We start from the raw sequence: 18,438 nt of genomic DNA on the forward strand, positions 1-18,438 counted from the left end.
AGCCCTATCCTCCCCACCCTCTGCCCTTTCTTCCATTTATATGGTTGTTGATTCTCTCTGTGCTTCACTCTCCTCCACCCTGGGCTTTTTGGGCCTCTTCTGCTCCTGCTCTTGCTCCACGGTGCTTCTCTGATGGAAATTCTGTGACCAGGCTGGCTTCCTCCGCTACAAATTCATTCACTCTTATTTCAGTTCAGCCATCTTCTGAGCTGAGCAACACTGTTTCTAACTTGTGTGAATCCCATGACCTCAATCCCAGCCATCTTTTCTGAACCCTTTACGCACTTGACGCTCCCTCTGCTCTTCTTGCCATCACTTCTCCCTCCATACAGGATCTCACTGATTTCCTGCAAGACAAAACACAAACTATTAAATGACCTTTCCCCTCAGCTTGCTTTTCCTTTCCCTTCTACAACTGTCTCCTGCTTCTCTTAGATAAGTTTCTCACAAGTTTCTCACCTTCTCTCTATCTCTAACCCATCCTCTTTTTTCCCCAGTGACCACACCCCATCCCATCTTCTGATTTCCCTCATGCCCACTCGCATCTCCTACTTTACTCTTCTCTTTCTTAATCTCTCACTCTGCTCTGAATCTTTTCTTTCACAATAAAAGCATGCTTTGTATTGCCCATCTTAAAAAAATAAATAAAACAACCCATCCTTGACCTCACTTGTCTTTCTTGCTATCACCCCTTCTCCCTTTGATTTCTGAGATTGTTGAATGAGCTGCTTACAGGTGCTGTCTGTAGTTCCTCTCCTCCAGTTCTATTCTAGACCTTTTTTCAGTCTGGCTTCCACTGCTTGTGCTCCACTGCCAAAATCCTCAATGATCTCTTCCTAGTCAAAACTCACTAGTACTCCATCCTCCGCCTCCTTGACCTGTCAGCTGACTTCAATAATGTTGACCATGCTCTTTTTGAAATCTTGTCCTCTTGACTTCCATGACTATTCTTTCCTGGTTCTCCTCCTAATTCTCTAATCACTCCTTAAAAATGTTCTTTGAATGATCCTTATTCCCCTCCAACTTTCTGTGGGGTTTCCACAGGCCTCTGTCATTGGTCCCCTTCTCTTCTTCCTCTACACCTTAATTTTAAGTAATCTCATTTACAAACGCACATTCAACTACCGTCCATTGCTGACAACTTAGAGTGCTACCGCTTTACTCCAAACCTGTGTACTTCTGTTCAAACTAAAATCTTGACCTGTGTTTCTGACATGTCCTAGTAGATTTCTAGCACGCATCTTAAGCTCAACAAGTCTAAAACAGAGCTCTTAATCTTCCCCTGCAAGTCCTCCCTGCTACCTCCTCTCTGTTGCTGGACAGCACCAACATCCTACTTGCTACTCAGGGCTGTAATTTGCGTGTTGTTTATGACTTGGAACTCTCATTTGGATCCTCATGTTCAGACTGTCTAAATCTTGCTGATTCTTTCTGCATAACATTTCTAAGATACAGCTTTTCCTATCCAACCATCCAGCTAAAACTGTTGTTCCAGTTTTCATCATCTCATGTCTGTTACTGCAGTATCCTTTTCTTTGGCCTTGACAAATGCAATCTTGACCTGCTCATATCCATTCAGAATGCTGCTGCAAAAATGATTTTCCTAGCTTTTTGCTTTGACCATGTCATTCTCCTCTCACCCGTCTACTGGCTTGCCCCGTCTATCATATCAAACATAATCTACTTGTCTTCACTTTCAAGGCCCTTCACAGCTTATCTCCACCCTACCTATCATCTCACATTCTCTAATGATATGTTGACTCCTGCCTCCATCGGCCACTTGTTAAATTTTCAAATAAGCACCTTTGTGATTTCACTCATGCTGACCTTCATGCTTGGGCAGAGCTTCTTGTAAATATCTGCGCAACTACTTTACTATCCTCCTTCAAAACCCCTCTTTTAAAACTCTTCTGTAAAATCTGTAGAAGGTTAACTGTTAGGCCATACTTGTGCTGAGACCGCTGCCAATCATCTTAGTTAATGTTGTTTCTTCAAGTAGATGCAGCTGTGTATTCCACACAAGAGCTGGAGAATTTTGGCTAGCAGTAAATTTAGAGAAAGCATTCATGCCTTGTGGGTGTAGCCCGCCCCCTGGCTATACGAGGCGGTGCCACCCCAACCCCCGTTAGTTCCTTCTTACCACCCATAACTGGAGTTGGAGCTCAGTGGTTATCACTTCACGTTCACTTATCTGTTTTCTGAGAATTATCCTTCAATGTATATAGTTTTTATGTAGTTAGTGTTAGGATACTTATTGCCCTGTGTGATGCCCTCACTAGGGTTCAAGTACTACCAGTAGTGTGTGTGTGTGTGTGTGTGTGTGTGTGTGGGGAGCGATTTCTAATAGTGATCCTCACATGAGGTGCTTGCTGTGTTTAGGGAAGGGGCGTACTAGGGAGCGGTGCTCTTATCTTTAGGTTGTTCACCAAAAGAACCCAGGTGGTCAGTGAATTACGCTTGAAGCAACACCTTCTTGAGCATGCCATGAGGCCTGTTTTGGTGCAAAGCCCTGTGTCTGGCTGTCTCCTTCAGACTCGGTGAATGAGGCTGCTCTGTGTTCCAGTGCTGCCATCTCCCCCAAGAGAAGGAGGGGTCTTTCACCCTCCTCAGGGGCGCCAAGGAAAAAGTCCCATAAAACTGACTGGGACCATCGCAGTGCTCATGGGAACTCTTCTTCCTCCTCTAAAAAGAGTACAGACCACCACCATACCACTTCCAGGCTGTGGGATGGAGCAGGTCTGTCAAACCACTCCCCGATATCACACTGAAACTTCCAGGACACTGTACCATTGATACCGATTCTGGCCTGGGGGCATCTGTTGAGTGCAGTACTGATTACATCAACACCAGCACCGAGAGTCTCCATGCTAGTGGCATATCAGGCAGCAGATTTACTTTGTCAATCTGTTCTGGACTCTCCACTTGTCCAGGACTTTGCCATGGTCGTGGCCTCCACTGCCATGATACTCAATATACAGAAGTTCAGAAACTACCCAATTTTGCCACCTCTATTCCTAGTGACCGGGGCAAATTTTTAAAATGTATTTTAAGTATCTAAAGATGCAGATAGGGATTTAGTGGAATTTTCAAAAACACATAGGTTGATTTCAATTATTTCACCTATCTGCATTTTTAGTTTCCTAAATACCTTTTAAAATCTGGCCGCTTAGAACCTTACTGTGCAAATGGCTTCTGAATCAATGGATTTTTTTTTACGGAGTACAGTACAACTCCAGGTGAATAAAGGTGGCAAAATTTGGCCCTACAATTTAAAGTCCATTCACCAAGTAATCTAAAATCCCCACTGATAAAGCCATTTGGAATAATGTAACATACTAAAAAATTCAACATTTATGTTTACAAGGAGAGAAGAAAAGCTTGTGTCCAAGATTCCGTAGTCTCCTTTTAGATATTTCATCTACAAAAGTCTGAAGTAAGGGGGTTAGTCCTAGAATATGTGCATAATTACATATCTATCCCTTTGTTTTGCATGGTAAAACAAGCTAATGGGAACCTTTTAAGTACTGCTGAAATTGCCAACTTATTCGAGGTGATCTCCTGATAACCATCTTCTTGCCTGACTAATAGCTGTTCGGCAGTGGGTTGCAGAGGTATCAAGCTTCTTTCTTTCTGGCTGTGTTTAGAAAGATCCTTATTTAATACCTTGATATTTAATACTTAGAGATCACATTTTTCTAGGACTTGTTTTGATGTTTTCTCTTTTAATCTGCCTTTTAAATAATTATTACAGTAGTGGTCACTGAGAGAATTTTTGGGCGAAGAATGATTTTACCAGTTTTATAAACCAGTCACATTGGTCAGTTACATTTTGTTTTTGCAGTGTTTTAGTTGTGTTGTTCCTGGGATGTTAGAGAGACAAAGTTGGTGAGATATCTTTTATTGGACCAACTTCTATAGGTGAAAGAAACAAGCTTTCAAGCTTCTGCAGAGCTCAGTAGTATTATCAGCCTCACTAAATCTTGACAAAAATATATATAAAAAGCAGGATGGCAAGCAAAAACAAAATTACTGTGTGAAATCTATTGCTGTATCTCCGCAAAGAGGAACAAATCAACCTTGTCTTGTTCTGGTTAATAAAAACCCAACACAATCTGATATACAATTAATTCTTTACCCTTTGAAAGGAATTGTACTGTATTACTAATGGAATTCAGTACCCATGTTATGTATGAATTGTTCAGCACTGATCTGAATGGCTTAAAAGTAGCGAGAATTAGCTATGAAAGTTAAAAATGATTGGAGTGCTTTGAGACTATCTACTTTTTTAGGTCTTGCTATTTATATATTTGTATATAGTGTTTAAAAACTATTTTTCTAGTGCTTGTAAAGTGCAGAGTCACTTTTATTGTACTTGATCTGTAGTAAAGTCAGTCTATACTAAGATTGTTTGTTAGATTGCTAACAACTATCTAGGGTCTCTGTGGTGCAACAGTTTACCTTAAAGACGTCCTTCTCTTATAGCGATGACATTTTGGGGTGCAATTCAGACCAATGAGGGGCTATGTCACCTCTGCCCTACAACCTTGGGTGCTTCACAATGCCTTGTTGCTGTAGCTCCCACCTGTACCACTCACAAACAGCATGCCTGTCACACCCTGAGTGTCCGTGAATGGCCACAGTCCTTGTTCAGGCACTATGATCCCAGCAGCCTGTCAGCAAACACCAGCCACACTCTTACTTCCACCAGCCTGGGTTATTAATTGCAGGGTGACCCAAACACACTCCCAGTCCTGAATTTTCCCCTAAAAATGTGTGTTCTGTAATTCCCAGCTTTCTCCAGGACTGTTCAGATGTTTTAGATTTGTTGTTTCTGTAAGGGAACAATATACAACAACTTGCCTTCTTAAATGGAGCTACCCAAAACAGTTCACAACACTGGATGAATTTTGATTTAAAGAACAAAAAAAGTTTATTTAACTACAAAGAGAGAGATTTTAAGTGAGTACAAGTATTAAGTCATTAAGATCAGAAATGGTTACAAGAAGAATAAAGATGAAATGTTTCCTAGTACTAAACTTAATAAATTAGACTTGGTTTAAGCTGAAGTTCTTTTCACAGATTTTCGGTGCATTGCTGACCAAATTCTCAGACCAGGATCTGCTCACAAGGTCCAGTGGCTGTTTCTTTTGTCGCCTTAGGTGAAAAGAGAGAGAGACAGGGAGAGAGAAACTGGGTGTTTTTGTTCCCTCACTTTTATAATTCAGTCACCTTTTGAAATGTATTTTCCTGAGAGTGATTCTTAGATAAAGTTATTTCCAACTGAGAAAAAGGATATATGGAGTCTGATGGGGAAGAGGTGTTATGCTGTTTCTTTTCACCAGTGCATAATGAAATACAGATTTTGTTTCTTCTTTTTTCACACTCTTGTATCTGAGGACTCTGTTTACATCTTGTATGCAAATTGTGTAAACATAATCCCTTGGTTAAGACAGGCTAATTTGACCAGTTCTACCTAATTGAGGCTATGTGAGTTTGAATATGTGCCTTTAACATCATACGGGGAAATTTCATAACTTTACTCAGTGTTGCGACATTCATTTCATGGTGATAGTGACCAGTGAGTTATTAGTTTTCAAATGATACCTCCCAAGGCATATTTTGTACAAAGATTATTACAGTAGTGCTTAGGGTGTGAATATAGAAATGTTTGGTCAAAATAGTATCAAAATATGGTTTATTTGATGTTTAGGGTTGATTTTAGTGTCCATTTTTGTTAGTGCTGAGCAGCCCTTATAGTCTTGGCTCTTTTTTATAGTGGGAGTGGCAGTGACTGCTGTAAGCAAGTCCCTGCGTACTCTGCATTAAATTGGATCTAAATTCTGTGACACAATACCTGGTTTGTGTGGCAGACAGGTAATCTTACAAGTTTCATTAATTTTCTAAAATGGAGGCTTTTTTTGAATTACACTTGAAATTAAAGAACATAATTGATACAGCATCCCCTGTGGTGTTCTGCTAAATTCATCGTAATTTACAGTAATCTAGACTTTCAATATTTGCATGTGCGAGATTTTTGCATTGACAGTGCATAATTGTATAAAGGAAATTAAGATACGGGAAGCTGAAGGTTTGATAGTGTGGAGGGCATTTTGTGGCTTTGTCACATAGGTAGGTTGGTTATGGGAAAGGGATTGAGATTGTGGGATAAGCTCATTAAATGAATTTTTCTGCTAAAATGGTTTCCAGTGAAATAGTTAAATTTAGAGTTTTTTGACACTATTCCCATGTGAACATCTATTGCAATAAATTAATGGATTCTATAAGAGCTACAGTATATTCCCTTTTAAGGTATAGAAGTTCAATTTTTACATTCTCAATGCTATTACTGTGAACACTACATTTTATGGATTTTTACTTTATAGATGCATTCTTTTGTTAAATCAGATTTGCACTTCTGGACACAAGTTTACTAAATATTTTTCTCTTAGATTAATAGAAGATGGCCAGTTTGAAATAGTAACAGGAGGATGGGTCATGCCTGATGAAGCTTCGCCTCATTACTTTGCTTTGATTGACCAGCTGATAGAAGGACATCAGTGGCTGGAGAAGACTCTAGGTATCTAATTTGATGTTTTAAACTTAAAAACTGACAAAGAGCTAAGTCAGTCAGCAAGTGTTGTACAATGTTTTGATGATTGACTATAAGTAGGCATCATTGCAAGCTAAACTATTTTCAGAGAAACAAATCTGTGCAAAGATAGTTACGTTTTTGCAGATTTTGTGATTCTGAATGCCTAGATGTGAGGAATATTGTTCATGTCTACTCTAAGTGAAAAGTGACTTTGGACCTGATTCACAATTTCTGAAGTGGCAGTCAGTGACAGTGTGTGGGTGTAGTGGTCTGCCTTTACATTGTAAATTGAAGGATTGGCACCTGTATTTGTGATGCTAGTTTGCAAACATAGGTTCTTAGGGTAAGAGCAATTGAATTATTTTCCATTGTATTATTTTTTCTGTCTTGATCTGTGGAAGAAACTTATATTACTTACGCATAATACATGAGGAATAAAATTTGCTTTAATATAGCACCTGTGAACCTGTGCTGCCCCATTCCTTCATGAAACCACCAGTATTGTCTACCAACTTTTCAAAATTCATGAATCCGGTCCAAAATATGATATGAAAATATCACGAGATTTTCAAAATAATAAGCGTCGGTCCTTTTTATTTGCCATCTTGTTTTGGAGCTTAGAGCATTCACATTTTCCACCTTTTCTCTGTAGAATTGGGGGCCAGATGCTTACTACTACTTTTTCAATGAAAGCTGAGATTTTTTGTATAATTGTAATTGATTCATGGGGTTTTAAGTAAAATATGAAATATTGTGACACAACAAAATTGCAGGACACAGCAACAGTGGAAATACTACAGATTCTATTGTACAGGTTTTTATGAGGGGCAAGAGATTGGCCTACTTGTAATTATATATGTATATGCTTTATTTATATTTATACTTTTTTTTTTATTTGAACTTTGTAATGATAAAGTGTCTTAAGCAGACTTGTTTTCTTTATCTTTCATTTATCTACTTAAACTGTTTGCCCCAGAGGGTGTTGTGAAGGCCAAGACTATAACAGAGTTCAAAAAAGAACTAGATAAGTTCATGGAGGATAGGTCCATCAATGGCTATTAGCCAGGGTGGACAGGGATGCAAAACCATGCTCTGAAGTGTCCGCAGCCTCTGTTTGCCAGAAACTGGGAATGGGCAACAGGGGATGGATCACTTGATGATTACCTGTTATGTTCATTCCCTCTGAAGTACCTGGCATTGGCCACTGTTGGAAGACCGGATACGGGCTAGATGGACCTTCGGTCTGACCCAGTATGGCCATTCTTGTGTTCTTAAACTAAGTGCTTTGCACCACTTGACTTTTCTGAACACTGGGTTGAATAGTATGGGTGTAGCTTTCTTTGAAATGAGAAATAAGTAAAAAAGACACAAACTTCTGACACATTCTGCTGCTCAACAGGAGTAAAACCGAAGTCTGGTTGGGCCATCGATCCCTTTGGGCATTCGCCAACAATGACTTACCTTCTGAAACGTTCAGGATTTTCCAGCATGCTTATACAGAGAGTTCATTACTCGGTTAAAAAATATTTTGCAACCCAGAAGACACTAGAATTTTTTTGGAGACAGAACTGGGGTATGTATTGTTTTCTTGGTATCTCTGTCATTTGTTGCTTTATACCTCCTGAGAACTGGAAGTAGGCATTAAATAAACAGTTGTAAAAACCTCTATAGTAAACAGATGACCTGGTGCAGAATGTATGAAGTAATTAAAAGTAGGGCTGGTCAAAATTTTTAATATTTTACTGGTGCAAAAAACATTTTTAAAGAAAGGAACACATTTTGTTGTATTCAAAATTTTGATTTTTTTCAGAATTTTCTTTTCTGACAAAAATGAGAAAAAGAAAAATGTCATTTAATTTTGAATTAAAAATATTAATTTTGTTTTTTCTTCTTTCTTTGTCTACATTCTTTCTGTCTTCACTGGAAAGTTGGGTGGGGAAAAGTGTTTTTTTTTAAGTTACTTTCTCTCACGTTTTAAAACAAAACAAATGTTTTCCCCACTTCTTCAGTGGGCAGGAAGAAGTAAAAAGCGGGAAACTATTTTTTCCCTCTTTCTCCCAATATTTTGTTTTCTCCTCTTACTTTTTTCAGTTGGGGGAGGGAAAAAAAGGGAAAAGAGGGAAGAGTGGAATAAGGGTGCAGAGAGAGACATTTTTCTTACAACAAAAATTTCAACAACATTTTTCAGGTATTTTGCTGTGATTTAAAGGTGTAGAATGTGATATGATTTCCATTTGTTTTTAATTTTATCAAGCAAGACTTCAGAATAATTAATCTTCTCAAACAGAATTTTACTAAGCAGGATTCTTCAGAGCAATTAATATTCTCAGACAGTTGGGGTGGTAGAATTAGAATGCAAAGGATAAAGTTTAATCTAGTACATCAGAATTGTTAACTGAGTATTCAGGTCTGCTTTAGTAAAAAAACAAAACTGTAGTCTCATTAACAGCTCTAGCCAAACAAACCCTATTCAAAAATACAAGCAAGATATAGATCAGGTTTAAAGTATCCAGTATAGTAAATAAATGTCAGCGGATGGATATGGGCTGGAAATGTATATTCTGTTTTGTAAATGTATTTACACCATGCTCATTACCATCGTGTCAGAGTGCTTTCCAGTAGTGCATTAAGCAGCATGACTAAAATCTGTCATGTATTAGTTTGTTCATTCTTTCCCCAGGGGGAGAAGTGCGTGCAGTAGAATGTTTTTGTTTCAGAATTTTAAAAAATAATTAACATTGCTATTTGTCAGTTTTAGAGAAGACCTCGTCAAAATAATGTGTCTTTCACTTAAAACGTTGGCTGGCGAGGTTTGTAATATTCATTAGTTCCTGTGGGAGTTTATTCCGGAGTTTTGGTTCGGCTTGGCTCCAGAGAAAGTTCCGTCTGCTGCATGAGCTAGCTTTACCTTTATTGTTGAAAGTTCCATTGTGCCAGAGGAGTGAAGTTGTTAAGCACAGTCTTCATCCTCGAGTAATTTTTGTTGTTAAACTTATTTTTTGTGTATGCGGCTCAATTTCTAACTTGACATTAGCTTTTCTAAATGGTAGTCAAAATAAATACCAATGATAAAGTTAGTGTCCAGGGGTTTGGGTTCACATCAGAGTATTCTAGTATTTCAGAACTGAAGTCACCTTTAATTCTTCTTGTAAATGATTTTTTTAAAATGGTTTTGGCCTTTTTTGTTTGATAGATAAAGAAAGCCAGAAAAGTGTCGTGTTGTGTTTTGATTTTGTCTTATTTTTGCTGTTTTATCTTAAGAACATCAGGAATGTTGTATATTTTCTTCCCTAGAATTGCAAAGGATTTATTGGGGATATCTGAGTATATGTATTGTGAATACCAGGATCTCAACTGAAGGTGTCATATCTTTTTGTCAGGCATTGGAGTTAAATAGGTACTAAGAAGACCCCAGCTGCAAAAATCAAAATCTCTTATCTCACTTGCTCAGTTTTCAGTCTCTTGTGTTGTCGTAACTTCATTAACTCTCCAGTAGTTTTCAAGTGTAACCAAGACCTGAAGGTAAAAATCAAACATTTTTAAAAGAAAACTTTCAGGGCTTTTTTAACATCCATAAAGAAGTAAAAAGCCAATTCCCACCCCCATTTTGCAGCTCACCTAAAAAGCTGATCACCTGCAGACTTAAAAGTATTAGTAGATCACCTTTGCCTAATATTAGATATCCTGAAGTGATATGAATCGCCTGGAGAGTGAAATTAGATTTGAGTGGCTAAGAGGTCGTAAGGTCTCAACAAATTTGATATTAAGACTGAACAAATTCACCATGAAAAAGTAGCTAACTGACTCGAGACTACTAGGGAATTAACAATCTAGTACATAATCTATTAAGCATATTTCCTGGTAAAATCCTATGAAATATTAAACATTATTAAAAATTATTTACATGTTAACTTTAGAGCTTGTTTTAGTTTTACATAAATTGACGACCAAAAGTTGGCGGAGGACCTAGGGTGTTCATGTTTTACTGATCAAGATTGGGACCCCATTGTAGTAGTATGCTGAGAAACATGACTCCAGCCCCAATCAGTTTACAGTGTAATAATGCAGAAGTATTAAAAGCATAGCATTAGTATATAGTGTAATTATAGTGCCTTCCACCTGATGATAAATAGAAATCTAAATCTGTAATGTGTCCCTACCATAGATGACGATCATCAGCATTGATTTTTATACCATTATCATAATCCCAGCCAAGCGGGTATTGCTTATTTGATAGATGGGTAAAGGGCCATGGGAGAGCCAACTGCGTTGTGGTTTGCTCTTTCAATTATGATGTTTTTAGTGATGATTTAAAAAAAAGATTTGTCTCTCAAAACAAGTGGAGACATGGTCCCTGTCCTTAAGTTTACAAATTAAATTCTTCAGGACTGGCAAGTGTAAAGTGTGATAAAGGGGAGATTTGAAAGAAGGGTGACAATTAAGATTTTTATTTCCCCCCATCCCCCTAAAAATCTTGAAATTTTTGATATTTATATTTATTTCTTTCCCCTTGCTTTTAATAGACAAAATGGCAGAACTGAATATTTAGGAGAGCTTGAATGAGGTGCGGGAGGTGGTTTGGCAAATGGGTTTGGGAAGGATGTTCTAAGCAGAATGTGCAACATTTAAGAGGTATGTGGGAGTTAGACCCATTGAAGTGAATGGTCCCGTTCATTTGCTTAGCAGTAGTCTCATGTGTTGCTTTAAGCACATGCATATGTGTTTGCAAGGTAAGGACCTTGAGGCTGTATATTTTAATTCAAATAATTTAACACTCCTTTCAGATGTTTTCTTTTTGGGTTTCAGTGTAGAACTCCTCCAACTCCACTTCTCATGCATAGTGATCTGATGTTTTGATTTACTAGTCAGTTTTGAGTGGATAAGAGTGTCTTTCTCTTGTCAGGTTAAATTGAAAACCAGGCCCCAGCTGGGTTGCTGTTTGGTTGGCTTCCCCTCCCCCTTCACGCATCGTCTCCACTCTCTACAGTATCCCTCTTCCTACAGTACAGCACTTCATGTTACAGCAGCCTTTATTCTTAGCTGCAGGACCACACCCCTCTTCCTGTCCTCTCTACTGAATTATTCATATATTTAAAGTGGGAATGAGTGGGAAGCTCCAAACTCTGGTGTAAAATCATCTGGTGAGTTCTTGTGTTTGGAAGTTTACAGGTATATTGAAAGCAAAGGATGTAAATAGATGGTACACAAAGATAGGTGGGCAATACAGTCAGCAATCTGCTCTACTTGTTGCTTCCTATGACTAAGCTCACATTGCATGCAGATTCTGCAGATGCCAAAATTTCTAGTTGACTTACATTATACCCAACTCCCAAACACAATCCTAGTATTTAATATCTAATCAAAGGGTTGTAAATGTAAGAAAATCATGATAGTAATTCTTGTTTAATTTACTTTTTATCAGTATCTTCTTATAGTAATTTCCTGATGCTGTTTTACTTAGAACCTCTTTAAGAGAAAACCCTGATGCCCACTAAAATTTTAAATTCTTCTTTTAAAAGAGAATCTGACCTGTTGAAAAATGTACCTTTTGTCTTACTTCAGTGAGATAATTGTTTAGTTCAGTACAGAGTTGTTGCTGATGTTGTTGAGCTAAATAAATAAATGATTTCTCCATGCAAATTAATCAGTGGGAATTGTTTTGAGTAAGCACCACTGAAAAATTGAATTATAAAAACACATAGAAGAATGGATTTTGTCTTTACGGAATTTAGGAAAATTCAGGTACAATTCATTATTCATTGAGGTATTGTCTTTAAGGTAACTTAATCATTAGAGACTTGATCCTACATTAATTAAAGTCAATGGCAAAACGCCCAGTGACTTAAATGGTGCAGTGTCAGGGCTCAGATCTCCAAAATGGCACTGTATTTTAAGATGGCATATTAAAAGCACTCCTGGATTAGGCCCAGACAGTTAGTTAATTTAGTTTAGACAATGAAATATGGCTTTATTTTATAGATATATTCTGTTCATGTACTTTTAGATTTGGGATCCAATACAGATATCCTTTGCCACATGATGCCTTTCTACAGCTATGACGTTCCTCATACGTGTGGTCCAGATCCTAAAATCTGTTGCCAGTTTGATTTTAAGCGTCTTCCTGGGGGAAGAGTAAGTTGTCCCTGGAGAGTTCCTCCTGAGGCCATTCATGCTGGGAATGTTCAGCACAGGTACAGTACTGAAAGTATTGTGGAATTCAGTAATTTGTACTTGCTGAAGGCGATACTAACATCACAACTTGCTTGTTTTACTGTTCAAAAAAGACGATCCTCTAGGACAGAGATGGGCAAACTATGGCCCGCGGGCCACATCCGGCGTCCGGGACTGTCCTGCCCAGCTGCTGAGCTCCTGGCCCAGGAGGCTAGCCCCCAGCCCCTCCCCTGCTGTCCCTCCTTCCCTGCACTTACGCCGCCGCGCACTCATGCAGGGCAGCACAGCAGCGTGTCTGGCTCCTGTGCGGCTCCCAGACATGCTGCTCTGAGTGGCATGGTAACGGGGCCGGGGGGGGGTTGTTTAAGGGGCAGGAGCTCCTGGGGGGCAGTCAGGGAGCAGGGGGCAGTTGGATGGGGTGGGGTCCCGGCGGGGGGTGGAGGGAGGTGGTCAGGGGACGGGGACCAGGGGGCAGTTGTATAGGGCAGAGGTTCTTGGGGGGGGCAGTCAGGGGACGGGGAGCGGTGGGGGTTAAATGGGGGAGGAGTCCTAGGGGGTGGTTAGGGGTGGGGGTCCTCGGAGGGGGTGGTCTGGGGACAAGGAGCAGGGTGGGGTTGGATGGGTGTGAGGTTCTGAGGGGGGCGGGAAGTGGGAGGGGGCAGATGGGGGCTGGGGCCAGGCTGTTTGGGGAGAAATAGCCTTCCCTACCTGGCCCTCCATACAGTTTTGCACCCCGATGTGGCCCTCGGGCCAAGAAGTTTGCCCACCCCTGTCCTAGGAGAAATAATTTCTATTACATATGCACTGTGTGTGTGTCAATTCCCAAAACAGTTGCTAGTACAATTTATGAAAGTGGTAACTGTAAGAGAAACTAAAATTAATACACTGAGTTAATGTGTTAATTCCCCAGTTCCTAATAAACAAGTCTACAACTCTTGGGTCAGTTACATTTTATGAGTACCAGGAAGAGGTACAAACAATTTGCTTGTCAGACTTTTTCCAGATTCTGTACTGTCAGGCACGGGGATGGCATCAGGATCTCTCTGGGTTTGTCTACACTCCAACAAAAGACCAGTGACACTGAGTCTCAGAGCCTGGGTCAATTGACCCAGGCTTATGAGGCTAAAACAACAGGGTAGCTGTTCGAGCTCGGAAACTCTGTGAGAGAGGAAGGTCTCGCAGTTCAGGCCGGAGCCCAAGCCCATATGTCTACACTGTTACTTTTAGTCGTATGAGCCTGAGTCAAATGACCCGGGTTCTGAGGCTGAGCACCATGGGTTTTTCATTGAAGTGCAGACATACCCTCTGAGGGAGAGTAGTGGGAGCATACACTGTATCTTTGATATGACTCCCACATCTAATCCAGTTAATTGAAAACAAAACTAAATAGTCCCATAAAAAATGTTTAAAATAGTTATGCTGATAGTACATATCAATAATGTAAGCTGAAAAAAATTGAGTGTTTATAAAGACAAAAGATTAGAAAAAACAAAATTCAGAGTTCAGGCAAATGTAACTGAAATCAACACATGAACGTATGGAAATGCACATTTGGTACTGTGCTGCAGGGAGCCAGAAGGGGTAGAGGTGGGGGGCCGCAGAGGTGGGGTGAGGTATGGTTTCATTACAGAGATGTTTCTTGTGTCCAACAGATCTGAGATCTGGTGTGTTTTGCCCTGATTATTCTTCTGAGTATGGCTATTCCATCCTCCCTATGCTATAGAAACCCATTGACAAACTGTGTAACTGATTGAGAAAGAAATTGGAGAGGGAAGACAGGAAAGAAGAGGTGCCAAGGGAAAATACCTCACTTACTAACCTTTTTTTCCATATCACACAAGTAACTTTGGGCAAATGATCACAAATATGGACAAACTGTTGTCTGGTCTCAGAGTGCACGTGTAAAATTTGAACCACAAATGAGCTTCTTTTGGAACTCCTCTTCTTCTATACTGCCAGTTGCTGTAGTTTGTAAGTGATAGCATACCTATTTCTCTGAGGGGAGGACTTCACGTACCCTAGATTCAGAGTAGTCTTTCTGACCTCACAAGGGGTATTGGTTCAGTCAAGGCAGTTCAACGCTTTGAGAATGGCTAATGACAAACTATAAAATGGATTGCCGGCAAGAAAACAATGATGATACTAGGTGGGTTATGTTTGTTTGAGCAGACCACGTAACTCAATGTCTGCAGTTTATTCATCCAAGATTTAAAACTACCTATTAATGAGAACGCTAACAGAAAACTTATTCTAAGTAAAAGCAGTTTATATAGCTTAAAAAAAAGAAACAACTTATTAAAATTTTTACAGATTTTGGATATATTGCAAAAAATATTTGTAACTCATAAAAACTTTCACATACAACATTTAACCCCCCCCCCCCTTCCCAAATTTTAAGCATTAATGGTTTGGAAACCATTCTAAATGTGTACATGCTGCAACCTCTTTGAGAATATGCATTAAAAGTAGGTAAGTTGTTGTTTTAGAAATCTTTAGATTTATAGTTTCTGTAAAATCTTTGGCATGTAACTAACGTAACTGCAGTATTGACAGTATTTCTTATATTAAATGTACCTAAGTAACTTTAATTAGAAAAAAATAGTACTGAAAAAATTTTAATGGCAATCATGGTTATTCAGAGAAGCCGTACAAAATTTTATGAACACTTTCACTAGCTCAGGTGCTAAAGTTTTTAACCCACTATTTAATATGTTGCTATTAGGGAGGAAAAAACCTACCTTTTTAATTATCACAAGTAAGTGGACAAGTAGAATTTTGCAAGGCTAGTTGTAAGGTGTTGTATAGAACATATTTTAGACATTTGTCGTCTTGTCAAGTAATTACTTTTCTATATTCTAAATTTTATAATTTTTTTTTCTTCCAAGGGCTTGGATGATTTTAGATCAGTACAGAAAGAAGTCAAAGCTTTTCCGTACTAAAGTTCTGTTGGCTCCACTAGGGGATGATTTCCGCTACAGTGAGAGCTCAGAATGGGATCAGCAGTACCAGAATTATCAAAAGCTTTTTGATTTTATGAACTCTCATCCTGAGTTACATGTTAAGGTAAAGTGCATATTTATTTTTTTCAAATAGTTGTAGTCCTGTTCTAACATCAATGAGCCCTAATTTAAACTTTTTATGTACTCCTGTTTCACTCTTTAACACCTTCTGATATACTGAGATTTTTGTATGAATTTGTTTTGCATCATGGAGAAAGCTAGCTAAATACTACTATAGCTTAACTGAAACTCTTGGTTAGTAAGGAAGGTAGTACTGATCAAGTTTTATAGTTAGGCCTGGCAGGATTTGATTTTAATCGATAACTGTCAGTAAATGGAAGAAAAATCTGTAACAGTTGGCATGCCTGCATGGATGATTGTCACTGGCCTTGGCAGCCATCTGCAGCTCTCCTGTCAGGGCAGAGAGTGAGCAGGTCCATAACAGTGGTTCTACAGAGGGCTAATTGCACTGCTTCAGGATCGGTGACACTCAATCCCTGCAGGCGCAAGGTTCAGAGGAAGACTGCTATCCTGGTGAGGCAGCACAGAGACGTCTGGTCATGACTTGCAGAAGGAAGAGGGTGAGCTTTCTGCCATGGGGAGACCACCATATTGCTGAGTGGCTCCTGTGGCAGTGCGGGGAGACTTCTGCAACTTTGCTGTCATGGCTCTGCTCACTCACTCACTCACCACCAGCCAGGCACATGGGAGCTGTCCCTGGGCAGGAACTGTTCAGCAGTGGGTTGGCCTCCCATACAGCTCGGGGTTCATCCTCTTTCTTACAGTCCTGGCCAGTGGCTTCTGCTTCGCCTAACCAGGATGATCACTGCCTCCCCTGCACCTTGTCCCCTGGTGTCTTGGGCCCTGGCCGACCTGCTGTCAGCACAACCCACTCATCCCACAACTGTAAAAATAAAATTAAAAATAGAAGTAAGTCCTTAAAATAAAAATGTATAGTTCAACTGATGGATGATTTTGAATGTACTTGAGGTTAATGACAAGCCAGACTAACTTTATTTTTTTCCTTCCAAGGCTTGAAATTATTCTATAAGAAATATAAACAATGGCCATAGTGGTTTACTTTAAACAATAGCCTTTAAGTTTAAGGGAGTTTCTTTCTTCTCTTGTTGCTTTGAGTAGCTTCCAGTTGTTCTCTGAGTCGTGTCTCTATGGGTGCTCCACTATAGGTGTGCTTGTATCTCTGCGTTGCAGATTGGAGAACTTTGGCAGCAGTGTCCATTAGGCCTGCACAGGTTCTGTCCCTCCTTGTGCCCTGCCACGAGGCTAACCAGCAAGGGTGGGCTAACCCCCCTCAGTTCCTTGTCAGCTGCCCCGGCTAGAGATAAAGCCCTTAGCAGTCCATTTGCGATCATTAGCTTTCTTTAGCATTTCTAGTAGTTAGTATCCTTCGTCTTAGATGTAGTTTTTTCTCTTTATTTTCTCTTCAGAAAACAAACAAAAAAACCTTTTCTTTTTTTTTTGTTGGGAACCCCTTCCCCCAGCAGGATATGCCTGGCTCATCGGACTTCAAGAAGTGCCTGTCTTGCAAAGAGGCTGTCCCTGTGCCAGACAAACACTCTTGCTGCATATGCTGCCTTGCCACATTGCCCAGAAGCGTGGTCTCTTCCAGCAACTCAGAGCCAGGTCTTGAAAGGACAGGGAGTTAAGACAGAAGATCATCTTCATGGAGGCAGCCCTCCAGCCTTCTCTGGATCCATGCCAGGAGTCACCCAGAAAGTGCAGGTTTTCTACACAGCCCTCAAAATCAGAGGACTGTGGGTCAAAGAAACCAGCTGCAGACCCCTCTCATAAGTCATCAGAAAAGAGAGTGTTGAGTCCCCAGAGTGAGCCCTGAGCTATCTGTAAAAGATCTCCTGCATGGTCGGTATCATTGGCACTGAGACAGTTCAAACCTGGTACCCATGGCTTACGAAGATCTAGAGTGGCAGGTATTGTAGATGCACCTAAGATTCTGATGGGCACATGCACCAAGCCAACGGTACCCAGTGGAAAAAGATTGGAGCAGAGAGTGCTCCAGTAAGAAAACACTGCCAGTACATGCTGTACTTTTGGCACTGTCATCAGTGCCCCATCCAGCACCGGAGCATTTGGTGTGAGCGAGATCCCCGACTCTCTCCGTACCACCAGTGGCACTGCTGGAATTCCGGCACTCAGGAGAATTCAGGCTATCTGATATACCAGAGTCTCCTCCTCTTGGCATTGGGAATTCAATACCAAGTCTTCTCCAAGTGTGGGAGTCTTCTCTGGTACCCTGCCATGCACCTCCACTTTCTAGTAGCAAATCAGACAGCGAGCCAGAGAAAGTCATCTCCAATCACTCCTCCCATTGTCCCTATGATGCCTGTTATCAAGGGGCTCCTCGGGTATACCCTCAGCCTGCCCCTACCACTCACATAATACGACCAGCCATGGGCACCACCACTGGGATCTATCCCACCGCTTCAGTGGCCCTACTGGGATTCCTGGGCGGCGTATTGCTCCCATACTCCTTGGATTGTGAGCCTCACCCGTGAGCCCCTGAGACATTCTCCCTCGTCTATGGTATCCAGAATCTCGGAACTTCCAGAGGAGATTATGGAGGAACAGGAGGATGGAATGGAGGAAGAGGTTACTCCAAGAACCAATATATCTTCCTCCAGATGAGACAGTCATTCT

At 40.3% G+C, this 18,438-nt stretch overlaps 1 protein-coding gene across 1 annotated transcript in view; it reads left to right on the plus strand.

The window, feature by feature from the left end:
• MAN2A1 (mannosidase alpha class 2A member 1) overlaps positions 1 to 18,438 on the plus strand; it is a 212,097-nt gene that overhangs the window by 71,757 nt on the left and 121,902 nt on the right. The window contains exons 5-8 of the mRNA XM_084629262.1: positions 6,450 to 6,577; positions 7,992 to 8,165; positions 12,597 to 12,783; positions 15,649 to 15,826. Of these exons, the coding sequence (XP_084485388.1) occupies positions 6,450 to 6,577; positions 7,992 to 8,165; positions 12,597 to 12,783; positions 15,649 to 15,826 (667 nt within the window). The remainder of the gene's footprint in view (positions 1 to 6,449; positions 6,578 to 7,991; positions 8,166 to 12,596; positions 12,784 to 15,648; positions 15,827 to 18,438) is intronic.

The sequence above is a fragment of the Lepidochelys olivacea genome (assembly GCF_965140295.1).
Source record: "Lepidochelys olivacea isolate rLepOli2 genome assembly, chromosome: 5".
Taxonomy (NCBI): domain Eukaryota; kingdom Metazoa; phylum Chordata; order Testudines; family Cheloniidae; genus Lepidochelys; species Lepidochelys olivacea.